General features: G+C 37.7%; 1 protein-coding gene across 1 annotated transcript; it reads left to right on the top strand.

Annotated features, from left to right (window-relative positions):
* The first annotated feature begins 1,264 nt into the window (after positions 1-1,264).
* LOC130989376 (CRM-domain containing factor CFM2, chloroplastic) lies at positions 1,265-9,470 on the top strand. The gene is made up of 14 exons (XM_057913337.1): positions 1,265-2,015; positions 3,410-3,935; positions 4,561-4,691; positions 4,884-5,195; positions 5,282-5,438; positions 5,545-5,837; positions 6,766-6,825; positions 6,908-6,964; positions 7,055-7,156; positions 7,466-7,702; positions 7,807-8,038; positions 8,527-8,657; positions 8,747-8,998; positions 9,251-9,470. The coding sequence occupies exons 1-13, from the start codon at positions 1,308-1,310 to the stop codon at positions 8,966-8,968; spliced, it is 3,168 nt and encodes a 1,055-aa protein (XP_057769320.1). The 5' UTR covers positions 1,265-1,307; the 3' UTR covers positions 8,969-8,998; positions 9,251-9,470.
* The last annotated feature ends 6,201 nt before the right edge of the window (positions 9,471-15,671 follow it).

Genomic DNA, 15,671 nt, shown 5'->3' with positions numbered 1-15,671 from the left:
GCGAAGTAGAAGTTGAGGTACAAGTCGATCCGGAGCCGAGCCTTGTTGTGCGACGCCCGCATCGAGATATTCGCAGGCCCACTCGTTATAATGAATAGCTATCCTTGTTTATTTAATAGGCCCAATCTGTTAAAGTCCATTACATTAGCTTATTTGTTAAGGCCCATTACAGTAGCTTATGTTTCTTGTTCCCTAAGCCTTCGTATATAAAAGGCTAAGGTTCCCTTTTAGCTAGGTTATGCAGAAAATTATACTTGAGTCGGTTGTTCTTGCATGATCGCAAGGGTAGAAGGAGTTTCACGTTCTCTTTAACGTGATCGTTAATACATCTGTATTACCTTCGCCTCCAAAAATTGTGGACCAAAAAAGATGACACGAGTTTTAAGAAAAAAAGTGATAGTTGTGTTTGGATCTCACATATTTTTATAAATAGTGAGAGCAAAAGTTTTTGGGGTCATTTCCAAATAAGGGAAGACCACAATTTTCAAGGATGTCTAAATATATTAATAAAACCACAATTTTTGGGGACGGAGGGAGTACTATCTAATATGGTTAATTTTTTGGTTTCGGGTGCTGAAGCTCCTTCAGCACCCCTAAATCGACTAGTGGCATGTTCTTGATAACTCATAATGAAAGAATAATGAGATTTAAACTTCAAATTTTCTCTTTTCTTTAACAAATATATTTATGATCTTATTATCTCTTGGGAATTTTCTCTTTTCTAAAATGATCCGTTAATGAATTGATAACTAGTTTATGCTTCTGGTTTTAAATAGATAAATTTTGAATTGAGAATTAGATATTAACACAAAATGAGAATAGACGATTAAATATAGCTCAATTGGTAAGTTGTTTTTCATCCATTTAGTAAGTCGATGATTCGAGTCACCTAGTTGTCCATTTGGTTTGAAGGATTACATTAGATTAATTTTATGATATCTTATTCGATTTGGTGGAAACGACCTGATATTCAATTTTGGGACAATGCCACATATGAATAGTCTTGGCTTACCTTATGATAAAATTAATCTCGATTTAACTCAATCTCAAGTAATCTTGGGCTAAATTCAATATCAACAGTTGAACAACACATAGAAGGAGTAACAAGTGAGTGACCGTGAAACCAAAAAGATAAATAAAAAAACTAACATGGGTGTATGAAAGAAATTTCACAAATTTTATGGTTTTCTGAGAAGTGGTGAAAACTTAGAGGACTAAAATGTAAAACAACAAGAGAAAAAAGCCGTTAACTGATATGGAATTTATCACATAAAATTGTGATGAGGGAGGGAGAAGCTAACTGAAAAATGGAGGTTCCTCTTTGCAATTGCAATCGCCATTTTTCCTTTCTCCCCTCTAAAACCCTCTTAAAACCCGCGCTCCAATTTCCAATTTGTAGTTACTCAAATTTCCCGCTCAAACCCTTCCGCCGGCGAGTCTCTGTTTGCGCCGGCCGCGTGGTGGCTGACGCTCAAACTCTCCCGCAGTCCGCCATTCAGCGAATAGCCGAGAAGCTCCGAAGCCTTGGCTACGTTGAAGAAAGTAGCAGCGATGCTTCAGAGGAGCCCTCGATTTCCGGCGCAAATTCTCCGGGAGCAATTTTCGTCCCGTTGCCGGCGCGTCTGCCGAAGTATCGGGTCGGGCATACCCTCGACCCGAGCTGGAGCACGCCCGAGAATCCGGTTCCTGAGCCCGGGGCGGGGAGTGCGATACAGAGGTTTCATGAGCTGAGACGCGGGGTTTTGGAGAAGGAGAGAGAGAGGGTTACAAAACGTAGGGAGGAAAAGAGGGAGAGTGCACCGAGTTTGGCGGAGCTTACTTTGCCGGCGCCGGAGCTGAGGAGGCTGAGGAGCATTGGGATTGCGTTGAGGAAGAAGTTGAAGGTAGGGAAAGCTGGGATTACGGAAGGGATTGTGAACGGGATTCATGAACGATGGAGGCGCACCGAGGTGGTGAAGATCACGTGCGAGGATATATGCAGGCTCAACATGAAGAGGACTCATGAATTATTGGAGGTTTGGATACGTGTAGATTTTTATTTGCTTGAAACTTGAGGAGGTCACACTGTATGCTTAGTTGTTGGAATTTGAGTGTGTATCCAATTGAATGCTTTAGAAATAAGTAGCTTTTAGATGATTTACTGTTGCAAGCAAGCAATGGCAATGGTTAACAAAAGACAAGATGAATATGAAGATGAGATGTGGCAATTTATTCAGGATGTTTTAATTTGAGTAGGAGGTTTAAGTCCAAATAATATGCACTGTTTGTAAATGGGGATTGCTATTAATTAATGTTTGTAACTTGATTATTTTCTTGTTTGTTTCATTGCATTAGTTGGGAGTTTCTTTATATGGGATGTATTTGCTGTCGTCGCGAGTCTACGGGCCTCTTTTATTATGGCTATCTATAGGATATGGAACATCTTTTCTGTGTTCACCATCAGTGGTAGCTGATATATGTGTTGTTAATAGTTTCCACTTCCTGGCTAGGGGACATTTAATATGTAACATTTTTTGCTTACGATCGTATGGGCGGTATTCAATTCTCAAAGGGTCAACATTCAGTTAAGACTGAGGTTTCCTCATATATGTGGTGCTTTTTAGTTGTTAGGTCAACTTTTGGGACTTGGGTAGACAAATATCATGTCACGTGAACAAAACAAGTTCTTTGTTAATTTTCGGTGCTTCGATGATGCTTTCAGATTGTCTATAGTTACTTTTTCTGCTATCCATTGATCACCAATGCCGTTTTTGAATTCTACATCTTATTCTCTAGGACGTTGTATCATTTGCAGTCCTTTCTAAGGAGAACTGAGGCATTAGGGGCCAAGTACAAGTTAACGTGGTTGAGATTTAACAAAAACTTTGTGATCTCCATCCTAAACTGGAAAATTGAAATATTCAAGTATTAATTTTAGACTTTTCCAACTGGCTGTCAGGGAATCTAACAATCAGCATTAATCTGAAAATAATTTGAACATCATTTGAGCATGAATAACTTATCATGTGGGTAAGCAGGGATGACTGAGCTGTTGGTGCAACTGAACAGGGGAGATTTAATGTTCTAGAGACTGATATAGTTCAAATGAGTGCAGATAGTTTCTTTCCACAGTATCAAAGTACTGTGGCTTAAAAAATTGATTGCCTTTAATCTTGTATTGTTCAGTAAAGACATTAACCTTTTCTTTTCCCCTTCTTTTTCAAGTTCCAAGCTTTTCTAAAATTTATCTGGTTATTTGAAGTTTCATAATTCAGGTCCGATGTGACATTTAGATTATTAATATTGAACTTTCTTGTTACGAAGAATGCTTGCCCCTGTATGGAAATTATTCATTTGGTAGTTTTGTCCATTTTGGTAATCTCACTCTAATATGTTTATTTGATCCAAATAAAATGGTATTATTTTTCAGAAAAAAACTGGAGGTCTGGTTGTTTGGCGGTCTGGGAGTAATATAATCTTGTTCAGAGGAACTGATTACAAATATCCATACTTTGTAGCTGATAGATTGTCAAATGACTCTTCCACTGAAGAATCTCCTGAAATAGACAAGGATCAAAGAATACTCAGTACAAGGGGTATACAGTCACCAGTCACTAATGCTCTGGATTCTTCTGGTCTGAACTCTGATGCACAAATCTCCCATCCACCCCTAATACAGGGTGTGGGTTTGCCAAATAGAGTCCGGTTCCAACTCTCTGGGGAAGCACAGATTACTGAGGAAGCTGATGCATTGCTAGAAGGACTTGGTCCACGGTTCAGTGATTGGTGGGGTTGTGATCCTTTGCCTGTTGATGCTGATCTTTTGCCCGCAGTTATACCTGGTTACAGGAGACCTTTCCGTCTACTTCCATATGGAGTTAAACCTAAGTTGACAAATGATGAAATGACTACATTACGTAGACTTGGCCGGCCTTTGCCTATCCATTTTGCTTTGGGTTAGTCATCTTTTTACTTCCGCTGAGTTACACTTACACTATCACATTACAATGACATCATAGGCACTTGATCCGCCTTTATCATGCCAGTTTGTATTAGGTCAGATGTTCTTGTTTTTTTCCCTATTATTATATAGCTGATGATGGTTGGTTTTAATCACATTTGACCTAAAATTCGATTACTTGATTATACATGCCATGAAACTTAGCAGGTGTAGGTAGTTATTCATAACTCTTTGGTACTAAGTGCTCGTTTGGTTCAAGTAGAGGAATGGAAAGGGAATGGAATCAAATAAAAGAGTGGAATGGTAACAATAACTATTACTTTTATTGAGTGTTTGGTTTAACAATGAAAAAGAATCATTAGTAAGGGATTTCCTTTCTTTTGTTTCCCCTCTATTTTGAGGGGTAACAAATTGGGTGATTGGGTTACCCTCAAGTAAGGGTAATGGTTAACTCATTACCCAAATCAAACAACAAGTAATTGATTCACTTAATTGATTCCCTTTCCAACCTCTAAAAACACCCAACCAAACGTGCGCTAAGAATTATAAGTCAAGTGACACTGGTATTTTAGTTTTCCTTTCTAGCTGCATCGCAACTTGTTTGATGGTTTGTTCCTCAGGGAGAAATAGGAAACTTCAAGGTTTAGCTGCTGCCATTCTTAAACTCTGGGAGAAATGTGAAATTGCAAAAATTGCCATCAAGAGAGGAGTTCAGAATACGAATAGTGAACTGATGGCTGAAGAAATAAAGGTTTGTGTTACTGTCTAATCGCTTCTATACATGCCCATCATAATAGTAGATTTTAAATTCATATCTTCCATTGCAAGTCTTCAGCCTTGCTGGTGTTCAGAACTCATGTGGCGAGACCGTGATCTTTTTTCACTCTTGGTATTGTTTAAAACTTGTCATAGACATCATGCACTTCAATATAAACTCTTGCAGTGGTGGACTGGGGGAAGCTTACTTTCAAGAGATAGAGAATTCATTGTTCTCTACAGAGGAAAGGATTTCTTGCCAGCTGCAGTGTCTTCAGCCATTGAAGAACGTAGGAAACATGAATTCGATCTCTCAAAAGCCAGGGTAGGCAACTTATCAATTGGGAATGAACAAGGATGTGAAAGTACAGTTAACGAACATGCTGTTGAAGCTGAGCAAGACGAAGAAAACGACCGAAAATTTCAGGAACGCATTGAAATGAGGAAGGCGAGATCTGCAGAGGCAGCTATGGAGAGAACAAGCACCAAGTTGTCCATGGTAGGCATTGATCGGCACAAGTAGTCACCTAAATCTTTTGGTATCTTTCGGTTGGTTGTGTAATGTTGGCTTTTGATTGATTGCAGGCCTTAGAAAAAAAAGCCCGGGCGGAAAAGCTTTTAGCTGAGCTCGACGAAGAACAGACTCTTCAACCACCTCCATTAGACAAAGAGGGTATAACTGAAGAAGAAAGGTATATGCTCAGAAAAGTGGGTTTGAGGATGAAACCTTTCCTACTATTGGGTGAGTATTTACAGTGAAGGAACCTTTTAAGGGAACAATGTCGTATATTAACCAATTCTAAATATGAGTTTATATTAGCTTGTAATTGTTTCTCTTTATATTTCAGGCAGGAGAGGAGTATTTGATGGAACAGTAGAGAACATGCATCTGCACTGGAAATACAGGGAACTGGTTAAGGTATGTATTGGCAAAAGGAGCATTGAAGAGATTCATGAAGTAGCTCGTATATTAGAAGCTGAAAGTGGTGGAATATTAGTAGCTGTTGAGCCAGTCAGTAAAGGTTATGCCATCATCGTATATCGTGGAAAAAACTATAAACGCCCTGCTTCGTTGAGGCCTCGGTCACTTCTGAGCAAAAGAGAAGCAATGAAACGTTCATTAGAGGCACAACGCCGTCAGGTATGGTCTGCATATGCCTAAATAAGACGCAAGCTCAGATGTGGTTCTTTTCTTTTTGTGAGTCTGATTGAGTCGAGTACAAATACAGAGAATAAGGGTATGAGGTATGCTGGAAATTTATCTAGTGCAAGACTAAGATATGTTTCCCTCATTTTCGAGGATATCAAGAATATGCTATTGCTTTTCGTATGTTTTATCATATGTTTATTTCTGCAATATTTTTCTGTACTCCCAAGTTCGAGTCGAGTACCAGTATGGAGAAGAGATTCTTTGTGTTAATGGGACCAAATTGATGCCATGTAATAATAGAGAGATCTGATAAACCTCGTGCTTTGACGAAGGAAATATAGAATATGTGATAGACCTTGGCTGATTAAGTTTATCTTTATTTCTTCTTATCTTGTTAAGTCATTTATTATGTTTGGGTCAATAATTATTATGAGTCCTTAAGCCCGTCCAGTATGTTGCATGGGCTTAGTAAGTTAGGGTTTCCTTTTCTATTATTTATAGTGAGTATCGTAGCAGTAGGGTTTATGCTGGGATTAAGTTTGTAAACAGCGTGTTTGCTGTAGGCCTCCGTTGTGGAGGAGTTCCTCTCGTTCAGTAAATTATATTGTTAGCGTCATCTCCACCTTTACTCTATCAATATGCTACAAGTGTGTTTCTCTAATCTCATGAAAACTAGCCTTAGCGCTCAATTCATAATCTTGGTGCACATATAGAGTAGTTTTAGACTATTCTTTAATTGTTTTTCATGTCATATGCGGGTGTTTAGATGCTTTTCAAAATCCTATGTCAAATTGTTTGTTGTTCTGTCCTATTTGATCTCTTTCCTCATTTCTGCTCTTCTATCTTCCCTTGTCTTTTCTTGAAAGCTCAAGCAAGTAATCTTTGCTATGGTCTTACTCTTCATATCTGTCTTATGCAGTCCTTGAAACTACATGTTCTGAAGCTCAACAGGCATATTGATGCCTTGAAGCTCAAAATGGTATATTTCCTCCATATCTACTTATTTCTCTTATGAATTAATCTATTGAATATGATAGTTATTTAAAAGCTGTATGTGCCAGGACAAAGATGTAGATATAACTGATATGCAGTTGATGAAAGATTTGAAACCTGGAGCTGTAAGTTATGTTTTGAGTTTTCAGCTGCTTGCGTTTCATTTATTTTATTAATTACCCTATTTAGTCTTATTTTTATATTACCGTCATCAGGTTGACCAGGAGAATAATGAATCTTGCTCGGACGATGACAATTTCTCAGAGAGAGACTCTGACAGTGATAGCCAGTCTTTCTTTGAAGATCCTGCTGATGAGGTAAAATTGAGTTAACTGCGGTTGAAATACTACAATGTCATGCTGGTCACGTAAATTATGGGCGTGCCTGTAAGAGTGATTGGCAAATGAAAACCAACTATATCTGGTTTATAATGATCTATTAGTTGATACTCATGATACAGTGGGTTAGACATAAGGATACTCCCTTCACCATATGTTTAATTTCATACCTTCATTGCATTGATCGTTTACTTCTTAACCCATAGGATCCAGACTTTAGTTTCCCTTCTCTTGAATAAAACATACTTCACCAAACTCACTCCTAATATCCTTTCCTTTTTTCTTAAGGCTAGAGAAACCGGTGGAAATGATGCAACTTTTACAGCACCAGAGGATTCCGTGCACTCGACAAACGAGACTTTGGAGTTTAGTCGACCAAACTTACCAGGAGATGACTCTGTAGGGCCTGCAGCGAAAAATAATTATTTGTTCGAAAAGGTAGAGCCAGAGCTTCGTCATAAATCATCACCTAAGGGAAACAGAGGTTTTGCAAACATAAAGCAGCAAATTGGAAATGTTGGAAGGGTAAATTCTAAAGACACTGCATCTCTATTTTTTTGTTTTCATGTTTTTATGAGTGAATGTTTTCTACACAATTTCTAATTTGATGCATGCTGTGACAATTTTAGCCACAAGATAGAACACGCACTTCAACCACCAATTATGTTCCGTCTCATGGTCAAGGTGGGAGATATAACACCAGCAGTAACCGGAATGCTGAACTCAGAACCACAGTTCAGAAAACCATTCCTCAGAGGCCACCATCGGTGCCTTCTAGGGCTCTCCAGCTTTCAAACAAAGAGAGGCTTCTTCTAAGGAAGCAGGCCCTAAAGATAAAACGAGCACCATTGCTCGCTGTTGGTAATCCTTATACTCTCATTTTTCTCCATGCTGTTCATCTGTTCAACTATATTGTGCTTGTGTAACTATTCTCTAGAAATTAGTTTGTATGATCATTGTATGGAAGGGTTCTAATTATTCTGCTATGTGAGAACTAAAGCTTCAAATGGCCATGTGTATCGCCTTACGAAAATCTAACAGAACACTAAGACCATTAGTCACGTCTCTGTTGGTTTAGTGATGTGGCTTTCAGTTTGCTGCTTGCATGAACTGAAGTTCAGCTTTTGCTTGATTTTATTATTATTCGAGGGAGAGATAGCAAGAGACCACCGAAGTGGCATCAATTACTTTAGCTGGTTCGCATGTAAAAAATTTCTTGAACCAGAAATCGAAAGTTCTAGACCATGATTTCAGCTTCTTTTCTACTTTAATATTCTACTCTTATTATTAGACAAAAGTAGCCTGTGCTAAGAAACTTGTTTATGCCTAGTTTACCAATGTTATGTCAGGCAAGAGTAATGTCATTGCCGGAGTTGCTAAATCGATAAAGGAGCACTTCCAAAAGCATCCTCTCGCCATAGTGAGTATCAAAGGCAGAGCCAAGGGGACATCAGCGCGGGAGGTGATATACAATCTCGAGGTCTGTATCTGTATGTTGGGATTTAACGAGTTCATTATTTGATTGAGATTGTGAACTGAGCAGCTTCTCTCCTTGCCTTAACCTTCCAGCAAGCAACGGGTGCCATTCTCGTTTCTCATGAACCTAGCAAAGTGATACTCTACAGAGGCTGGGGATCAGGAATAGAACCTGAACCTGATCAAGTGCGTGGAGAGGTAAAGGCTCGCCCACTCGTATCTCCCGAGCTCATGTCAGCAATAAGACTCGAGTGCGGTTTGACATCTTCCATCCGAGAACAAGCAGTTTCAGACAACATTCCCAGCGACAACTAAGAGTTTCAGACATCGTTACACACTCATCAGGTAACTAACTCTCCACCATATTCTGCGTTCTGGGGCTTAAGCTAGAATATAACCTTTCTCGAAATGATGTTTATGCAATGAGTGAATGAATCCAATATCCCTCCTACGATTATCCACTGAGAATCTTTGTTCTGAACTTGTTGAGAAAAAACTTTTCAGAAACAGTCAGAGAATTCTGAAAATTTGATCAACCCGCGTGATCTTAGCCTTTTGTCATTTATTACTCTTTGCATATTCTTTTTGATAATTCAGGAATCTGTACAGACAGAGCATTACTCTGTCTCTATGTGTCTGTGGAACTGAAAGCCCCCACCATGTGAAGATGTATAAAGCTTCCGGCATTAAACATTTACAGTGTACATGGATTCGTGCTTGCTTTTAGGCTGTATCAGAATATATATATATATATATATATATATATATTTATATATATATATATATATGTAAAATCAAGGTAATTCTTTCGCCTCTATTGTGATTTTGCATGCGCAGGTCGCTCTTTTTGGATGTCTACATATATAGATATAATGAGAATGATATCTTTCGTGAGAAATATACATGAATAAATCAATAAAATCGATGAAATGTAACACATGAACAATTGCATTCAATTAATGTGGATGTGGTTGTTCATGTGTTACATTTGTTTTTTCATGAATTTCATAGATTTATTCATGTGTAATTCATGTGGTACACGATCAGTTTAATATGTTTGAATCTCATCTCATCAATCAAGAAACTCAATTCCATAATACAAATGATCTATTCTCGTCTCTTATTTCGAAATTATCAAAAGGAAAAGAAAGGAACTAGCATCTCACTTAAAACACTAGAGGGAGGGCTTCCTCTTCTTTCTTTTTTTTCCTTGGAAGAAAAGAGCTACTCCCTCCGTTTTAATTCAATCAGCGACAAGGCATGGGCACTGATGTTAAGAAACGGATAGTTTATAATAAAATTGGAGAAAGAAAATAATTTTTTTTGGATGAAATATTTGACAAAAAAGTAGAGAGAATTTTTTGTTTAAATGAAAAGAGATAGTATAATTATGCGTGAGTCACAATGATATATGTAAATAATGAGTTATGTGAAGTTATTTGTTATGTATTTTTTACTTTTCATTTTAGAAAGTGATCTATTGAAATGAGACGTCCAAGACCTATTGGATTGAAACAAAGGGAGTATTAAGAAAGGTGACTACACTTTGAGCAGCAAGTGACCATTACCCAATTTTACATCACCATTCTTGTAGGTGTTGCAGCTGCTGGCATTCATTGCCTTCCCAGTTCCCACTTGTTCTTGCCCTGATGTATTTCTCACTTTGACTATGTTGTAAAAATATGTTACTTATCAGTTAGTGAGATTTGATGTAAGAATTTAAGAACTACTATGATGTAACATGTAATCAATCAAAGTAACAATTGTATTTCACCCAGTAGAGGCTTGGCTCCCAATTTACCCTTTAGAGCACCTTGGGTATTTCCTTCACCACTATTTGGGAGCTGACAAATGGTCTCTGCACATGCAACCAGAAAATAAGCCTTTTATGCAATAAAATGGACATGTTGGATGCTCAACGTTTATGGCGACGACATTATTAATATAAATTGTGTTGTAACACCATGAACTATGAAATAAAACACCATTGTCGATTTTGTTGCAAGAGATGACATGTAACTTTTGAGATACTCCTCTGTCTCTCAATAATAACGTCCCAAAAACTGGGGCGCGGAAATTAAGAAAATGTAGATAGTAAATAAAGTAAATTATTTATTTTTTTTGGATTGAGACATTATAAATGGAACGTCCCAAAAAAAATTGGGACGTTAGTATTGGGACGAAGGGAGTATTTTTTATACATAAAGCAAGAATTAGCCCACTCATCTCTTTCTTGAATAACAACCCAAAGATTGATGGCCTCAACATCCATTTCTTTGCATAACTCTACTAGTTTTTCTGAATATATACCTCAAGGTCCTCAACCTTCATTGGTTCGCGCTTGATCGTCTAATGCATTTTTGGATAATAGGGAGCAATCAGAATTAGGTAACATAAATTGGTGTTATTGATTCTTGTCTAACAATCGGTTGTGACATTCGTCTAACGCCTTTTGTTTGAAAAATGACTTCTAGACTACCTTCTTCTCTAAAAGTAACTTCATACAATCAACCTTTATTGTTTATTTGCCCGGGATCTTGAACATAAGACACTCGCATTGTATAAATCTCTTGAATCCTTCTCGCTCGACAAATCTAAATGAAAGTTCGTCGAGGATGATCATCTCACATAATTTCATCCTAATACCATCTTGATCGAAACTCCAACTTGTCAACTGCCCTGTTCCATCAGTTCCAAGTTGCAGGTTGAGGGTTGTTTGACTAAGTGATGCTTCATGCCTTTTCAAACATGAAGTTGAATGATTCTTCAAACCAGTAATGTCGTTTATCCTCGAATCGGATGCAAATAGTGTGCCACACTAATCGGAGGCACGATGCGGCGAGGTCGGGCGCTGGCTCTTGTCAAAGTGGGGGAAGGCGCGACATCGGCGAGGCGAGGCACGTCGACGTCGGGTGGAGGAGCAACGAGGGCTGCCGAAGAACGGAGCGTGCGGCTGGGAGTGAAATTTAGGGTTGGGCCTAGGAGTTCAGAGTTCTTCCTTAGTTTAGTTTCAATTTTAGTTTTTAAAGTTATTAATAATGTCCTAGTTACTATATTGGGACGTCTCATACCTTTTTTTAGTAAAAAATTAATTATTTAAAATATTATTAATGCTGGCCCAACTCACTTTATACATCAACTCACTTAAACTTATTTTTAAATATCTTCCACCAACTTACTTTATACACCAACTCACTTTATACAATAGCTACACTTTTTTTTTTTTTGCTAATGAGACATTACTAATGGAATGAAATGAGTATTATATAAATAAAAAATATTTCATTTTTCGGGTATACCGATAATCGATCAGATATACCCGATAACTGTCAATGCGTGTGTTATAAATTCGATACCCGAACTCAAACTGTGCGATGCGGCGATAACCAGAATAACCGACAAGTATGATATCAATTCGGGTATATTCAAATAACCAAAATGGTTTTACCATCCCTAGTAGATATGAAAAATAACATGTCATCATCCGGCGCAAATGCCCCCAATTCAAGTGGGAAGAGCTCTGATTAAATTAATACAAATTGTAAAGATTGAGATATAATAATAATAATAATAATAATAATAATAATAATAATAATAATAATAATAATAATAATAATAATAATAATAATAATAATAATAATGCCAATGACGCATAATTCACGTGACAAAGTTGAGGCACTCAAAGACTCTCATTTATGAGAGGTCTTGAGTTCAATCTTATTTGATTATATATACCTCTTATACCTCTTACAAGTACCCATCGTTTCAGGGTTTAGTCATTTTTGTCCCAGAAAAAAATTTCGGCACCGGAATGCTGACGTGGAATGTCGGAATTCCACGTCACAATTCTTATGTGGCAAACTTTGCTGATGTGGCATTTATTTTTTTATTTAATTTTTTTATTTTATCCTATTGTATATAATTTTAATAAAAATGTCCCAACGTATTATAATTTTAACAAAAATGTCCCATCGTATTCAATTTCCTCATCTCAATTTAAAAAATCTGATATTTTTCTTGTTTATCATTTAGTGACAAACATACAACTTGAGATGCAATTGTTTCAAAATTTTCCATCAAAACATTTCAAGTGTCTAAACATAATTACATCAAAATGGCTAAAATTGAGTCTGACAATACTTCCTTCTTCCTTTATATTGAAATAGTGTAATTGATGTCAAAACACAAAATAAAATAAGAGTTTAAGGTGGTGTGGGATTTTCAACTTGACTTACTTGCATTCCCCGTGTGTTCCCTTCTCTGTCCTTCATTTAAATTTCTCTAATGAAGCCTCTATTATGTTGTACTCACTTACATATACATGCTTTTTAGGATCCTGGTACACGTCGTGTACATTTTGTTAGTGGATATGATGGGGCCGCAGCAGCTGTAAGACCTCCAAATAACATGAAGGACAGAGAAAGGAGCACATGGGGAATGCAAGAGAGTAAAGTTGAAAACCTCACACCACCTTAAACTCTTATTTTGTTTTGTGTTTTGGCGTCAATTAGACTATTTCAATATAAAGGAAGAATGGAGTGTTGTCAGACTCAATTTTAGCCATTTTGATGTAATTATGTTTAGACACTTGAAATGTTTTGATGGAAAATTTTGAAACAATTGCATCTCAAGTTGTATGTTTGTTGCTAAATGATAAACAAGAAAAATAACAGGTTTTCTAAATTGAGATGAGGAAATTGAATATAGGGGTGTGCAGCGGGTCGGACCCGGACCGACCCGTCGGATTTGCAGACCCGAAAATTTCAAAAAAATAGACCGATCCGGACCGAAACATTCGTGCGGGCCGACCCGGGACCGGACCAAACCCGAGCAACGGGTCCGGTTTGGTCCGGGTCAGACCCGATGATAACCTACTTTTTTTTTCTGTTTTTGTACCTATTTATCACCTACAAATTCCAGATTCACCCACAATCAATTCAATTCGCTTAATTTCTAAAAGAAGCAGCAGGTAATAATTCTTTGAAAACCAAAACATAACTGTGAAAATATTGAAAGCTTCGACATTTTTTTTTCCCATTCTCCTCAAAACAAGAAAAAATGACCATTAATAGATTTAATTGCGTGAAAAAATGTGGTTTACAATTTTCACAGTTTTTATGTTCCAAACTAAATCCAAGATGGTTTTTCTTAAGCTAAAACAATGTTTTCTTTTGCAATCTACAGAATTTAGAAGTCATTAAAATTCATGCAATTGTAACTTTGTATAAGTAAATGGACAGCTTGAAGCCAGCAGTTCAATCAATAAAGCACAGCACAAATCCAATAATATTTATTATAAATATTAAATTTATAAGAGACCGGGTCGATTTTGGGTTCGGCGGGTTCGACCGGGTTTCGACTCGGACCGACCCGGAAAATATTCGGTCCTAGAAAATGGGCCCAACCCGACCCGAACACATACAGTGGTCCGGTCCGGTCCGGACCAAACCCGTCAGTCCGGGCGGGTTCGGCGAGTCCGAGTTGGGTTTGCACACCCCTAACTGAATATGATGGGACATTTTTGTTAAAACTATAATACGTTGGGAATTTTTGTTAAAATTATAATACGATGGGGCAAAATAAAAAAATAAATGCCACATCAACAAAGTTTGCCACGTAAGAATTGTGACGTGGAATTCCGGCATTCCAAGCCAGCACTCCGGTGTCGAAATTTTTTTTTGGGACAAAAATAACTAAACTATGAAACGATGGGTACTTGTATGCACTTATCTTTAGGTTGGGACATCTTTGTTAAAACGCTAATACGATAGGATAAAATCGAAAATTTATCCTAAAATAAATAAATAAATAAATAAATAATAATAATTCCGGACCCCCATTGTTTATGGTTTCGTTTGACAACGCATAAAGTTGCCCCTTTCGAACATTGTCAGACCTACTAAGTCAGATGTTATAAATGATCATATTTGTTACTACCTATTTTTTGTAGATCACTTCAGCAGTGAAGTGAAACGAACGCATGATGATAATTTCATTGAATGCTACGAATCTTGTTAATTGTCACCATCTAAATCGAATTCTTTATAGTACAATATTTTTCCATAACCAGTTTTACATATATGGCGATTAAGTATTTCATCTCGTTCCTAGTGTACTAGTATAACTATAAACTACTCCTTTCGTCTGGTATATTTTGGCACATTTTCTTTTTAGTTTGTTTCATTTATAATGGCATTTTTTTAAAATAGTATATGATCTTTACCATCTCTACATACATAAAATAAAGGGTTAAATAGCAAAAACAACCTCAAGGTTGACCCGCATTTTGCAATAACATTCCCAACGAATCTCGTAAGTGGCATGGAACACCTTATCGTAATATTTTTAAAAAAAATTCGTCCACGCTAATGACGTCCGTTTGCTGTTCGTTAACTATTTTTTTTTAATTTTAAATTAAAACGGGCCCCACTTTCTATATTGTTGACTGGGTCGGCGCTGAGACCCCTGTTCTATTTTGTGTGCGAGTAACGGGGTCAAGATGACGGCAGCCGCGGTGGTTCGTCGCCGGCGACGGAGCGGCGGCGATAGACCTGCCGTTTGTCTCCGATCTTCTAGAGAATCAAAGAAAGAGGGAGGAGAGAGTTATGATTGTATATATGTGTGTGTGTGTGTGTGTGTATATATATATATATATATATATATATATAATTTACAGGATTAAAAAGGGAAAAGAGAACTAGGGTTATACCTGGAGCAGACAAGCGGCATCAGCGGCAGAGCCGCGGTGGCTCATCCTCGTCGTCGTCGATTGGCACGGCGGAGGCGAAGACGCCGTCCACTCCGTTCAGCCAATTCGAAAAAAGAAAAATGAAGATTTTCAGATTTTAAAATAAGAAAAAGAAAGATGGAGAATGAAGAAAACAGAAGGAAAGGGGTTAGGGCGTACCTGACAAGGCGGCGGCGATGGTGCCTCCGGCAGTTTCGTCGGGGAAGGAGTGGCAGACGGCGTGGTGGCGGCCGCCTGTTTATCGAGCGAGAGAGAGAGAGGGGTTAAGAG

The sequence above is a fragment of the Salvia miltiorrhiza genome, chromosome 6 (assembly GCF_028751815.1).
Source record: "Salvia miltiorrhiza cultivar Shanhuang (shh) chromosome 6, IMPLAD_Smil_shh, whole genome shotgun sequence".
NCBI classification, from domain to species: Eukaryota; Viridiplantae; Streptophyta; class Magnoliopsida; order Lamiales; family Lamiaceae; genus Salvia; species Salvia miltiorrhiza.
The sequence above is the reverse complement of the archived record's forward strand: the minus strand, read 5'-3'. Positions and strand labels throughout refer to the sequence as shown.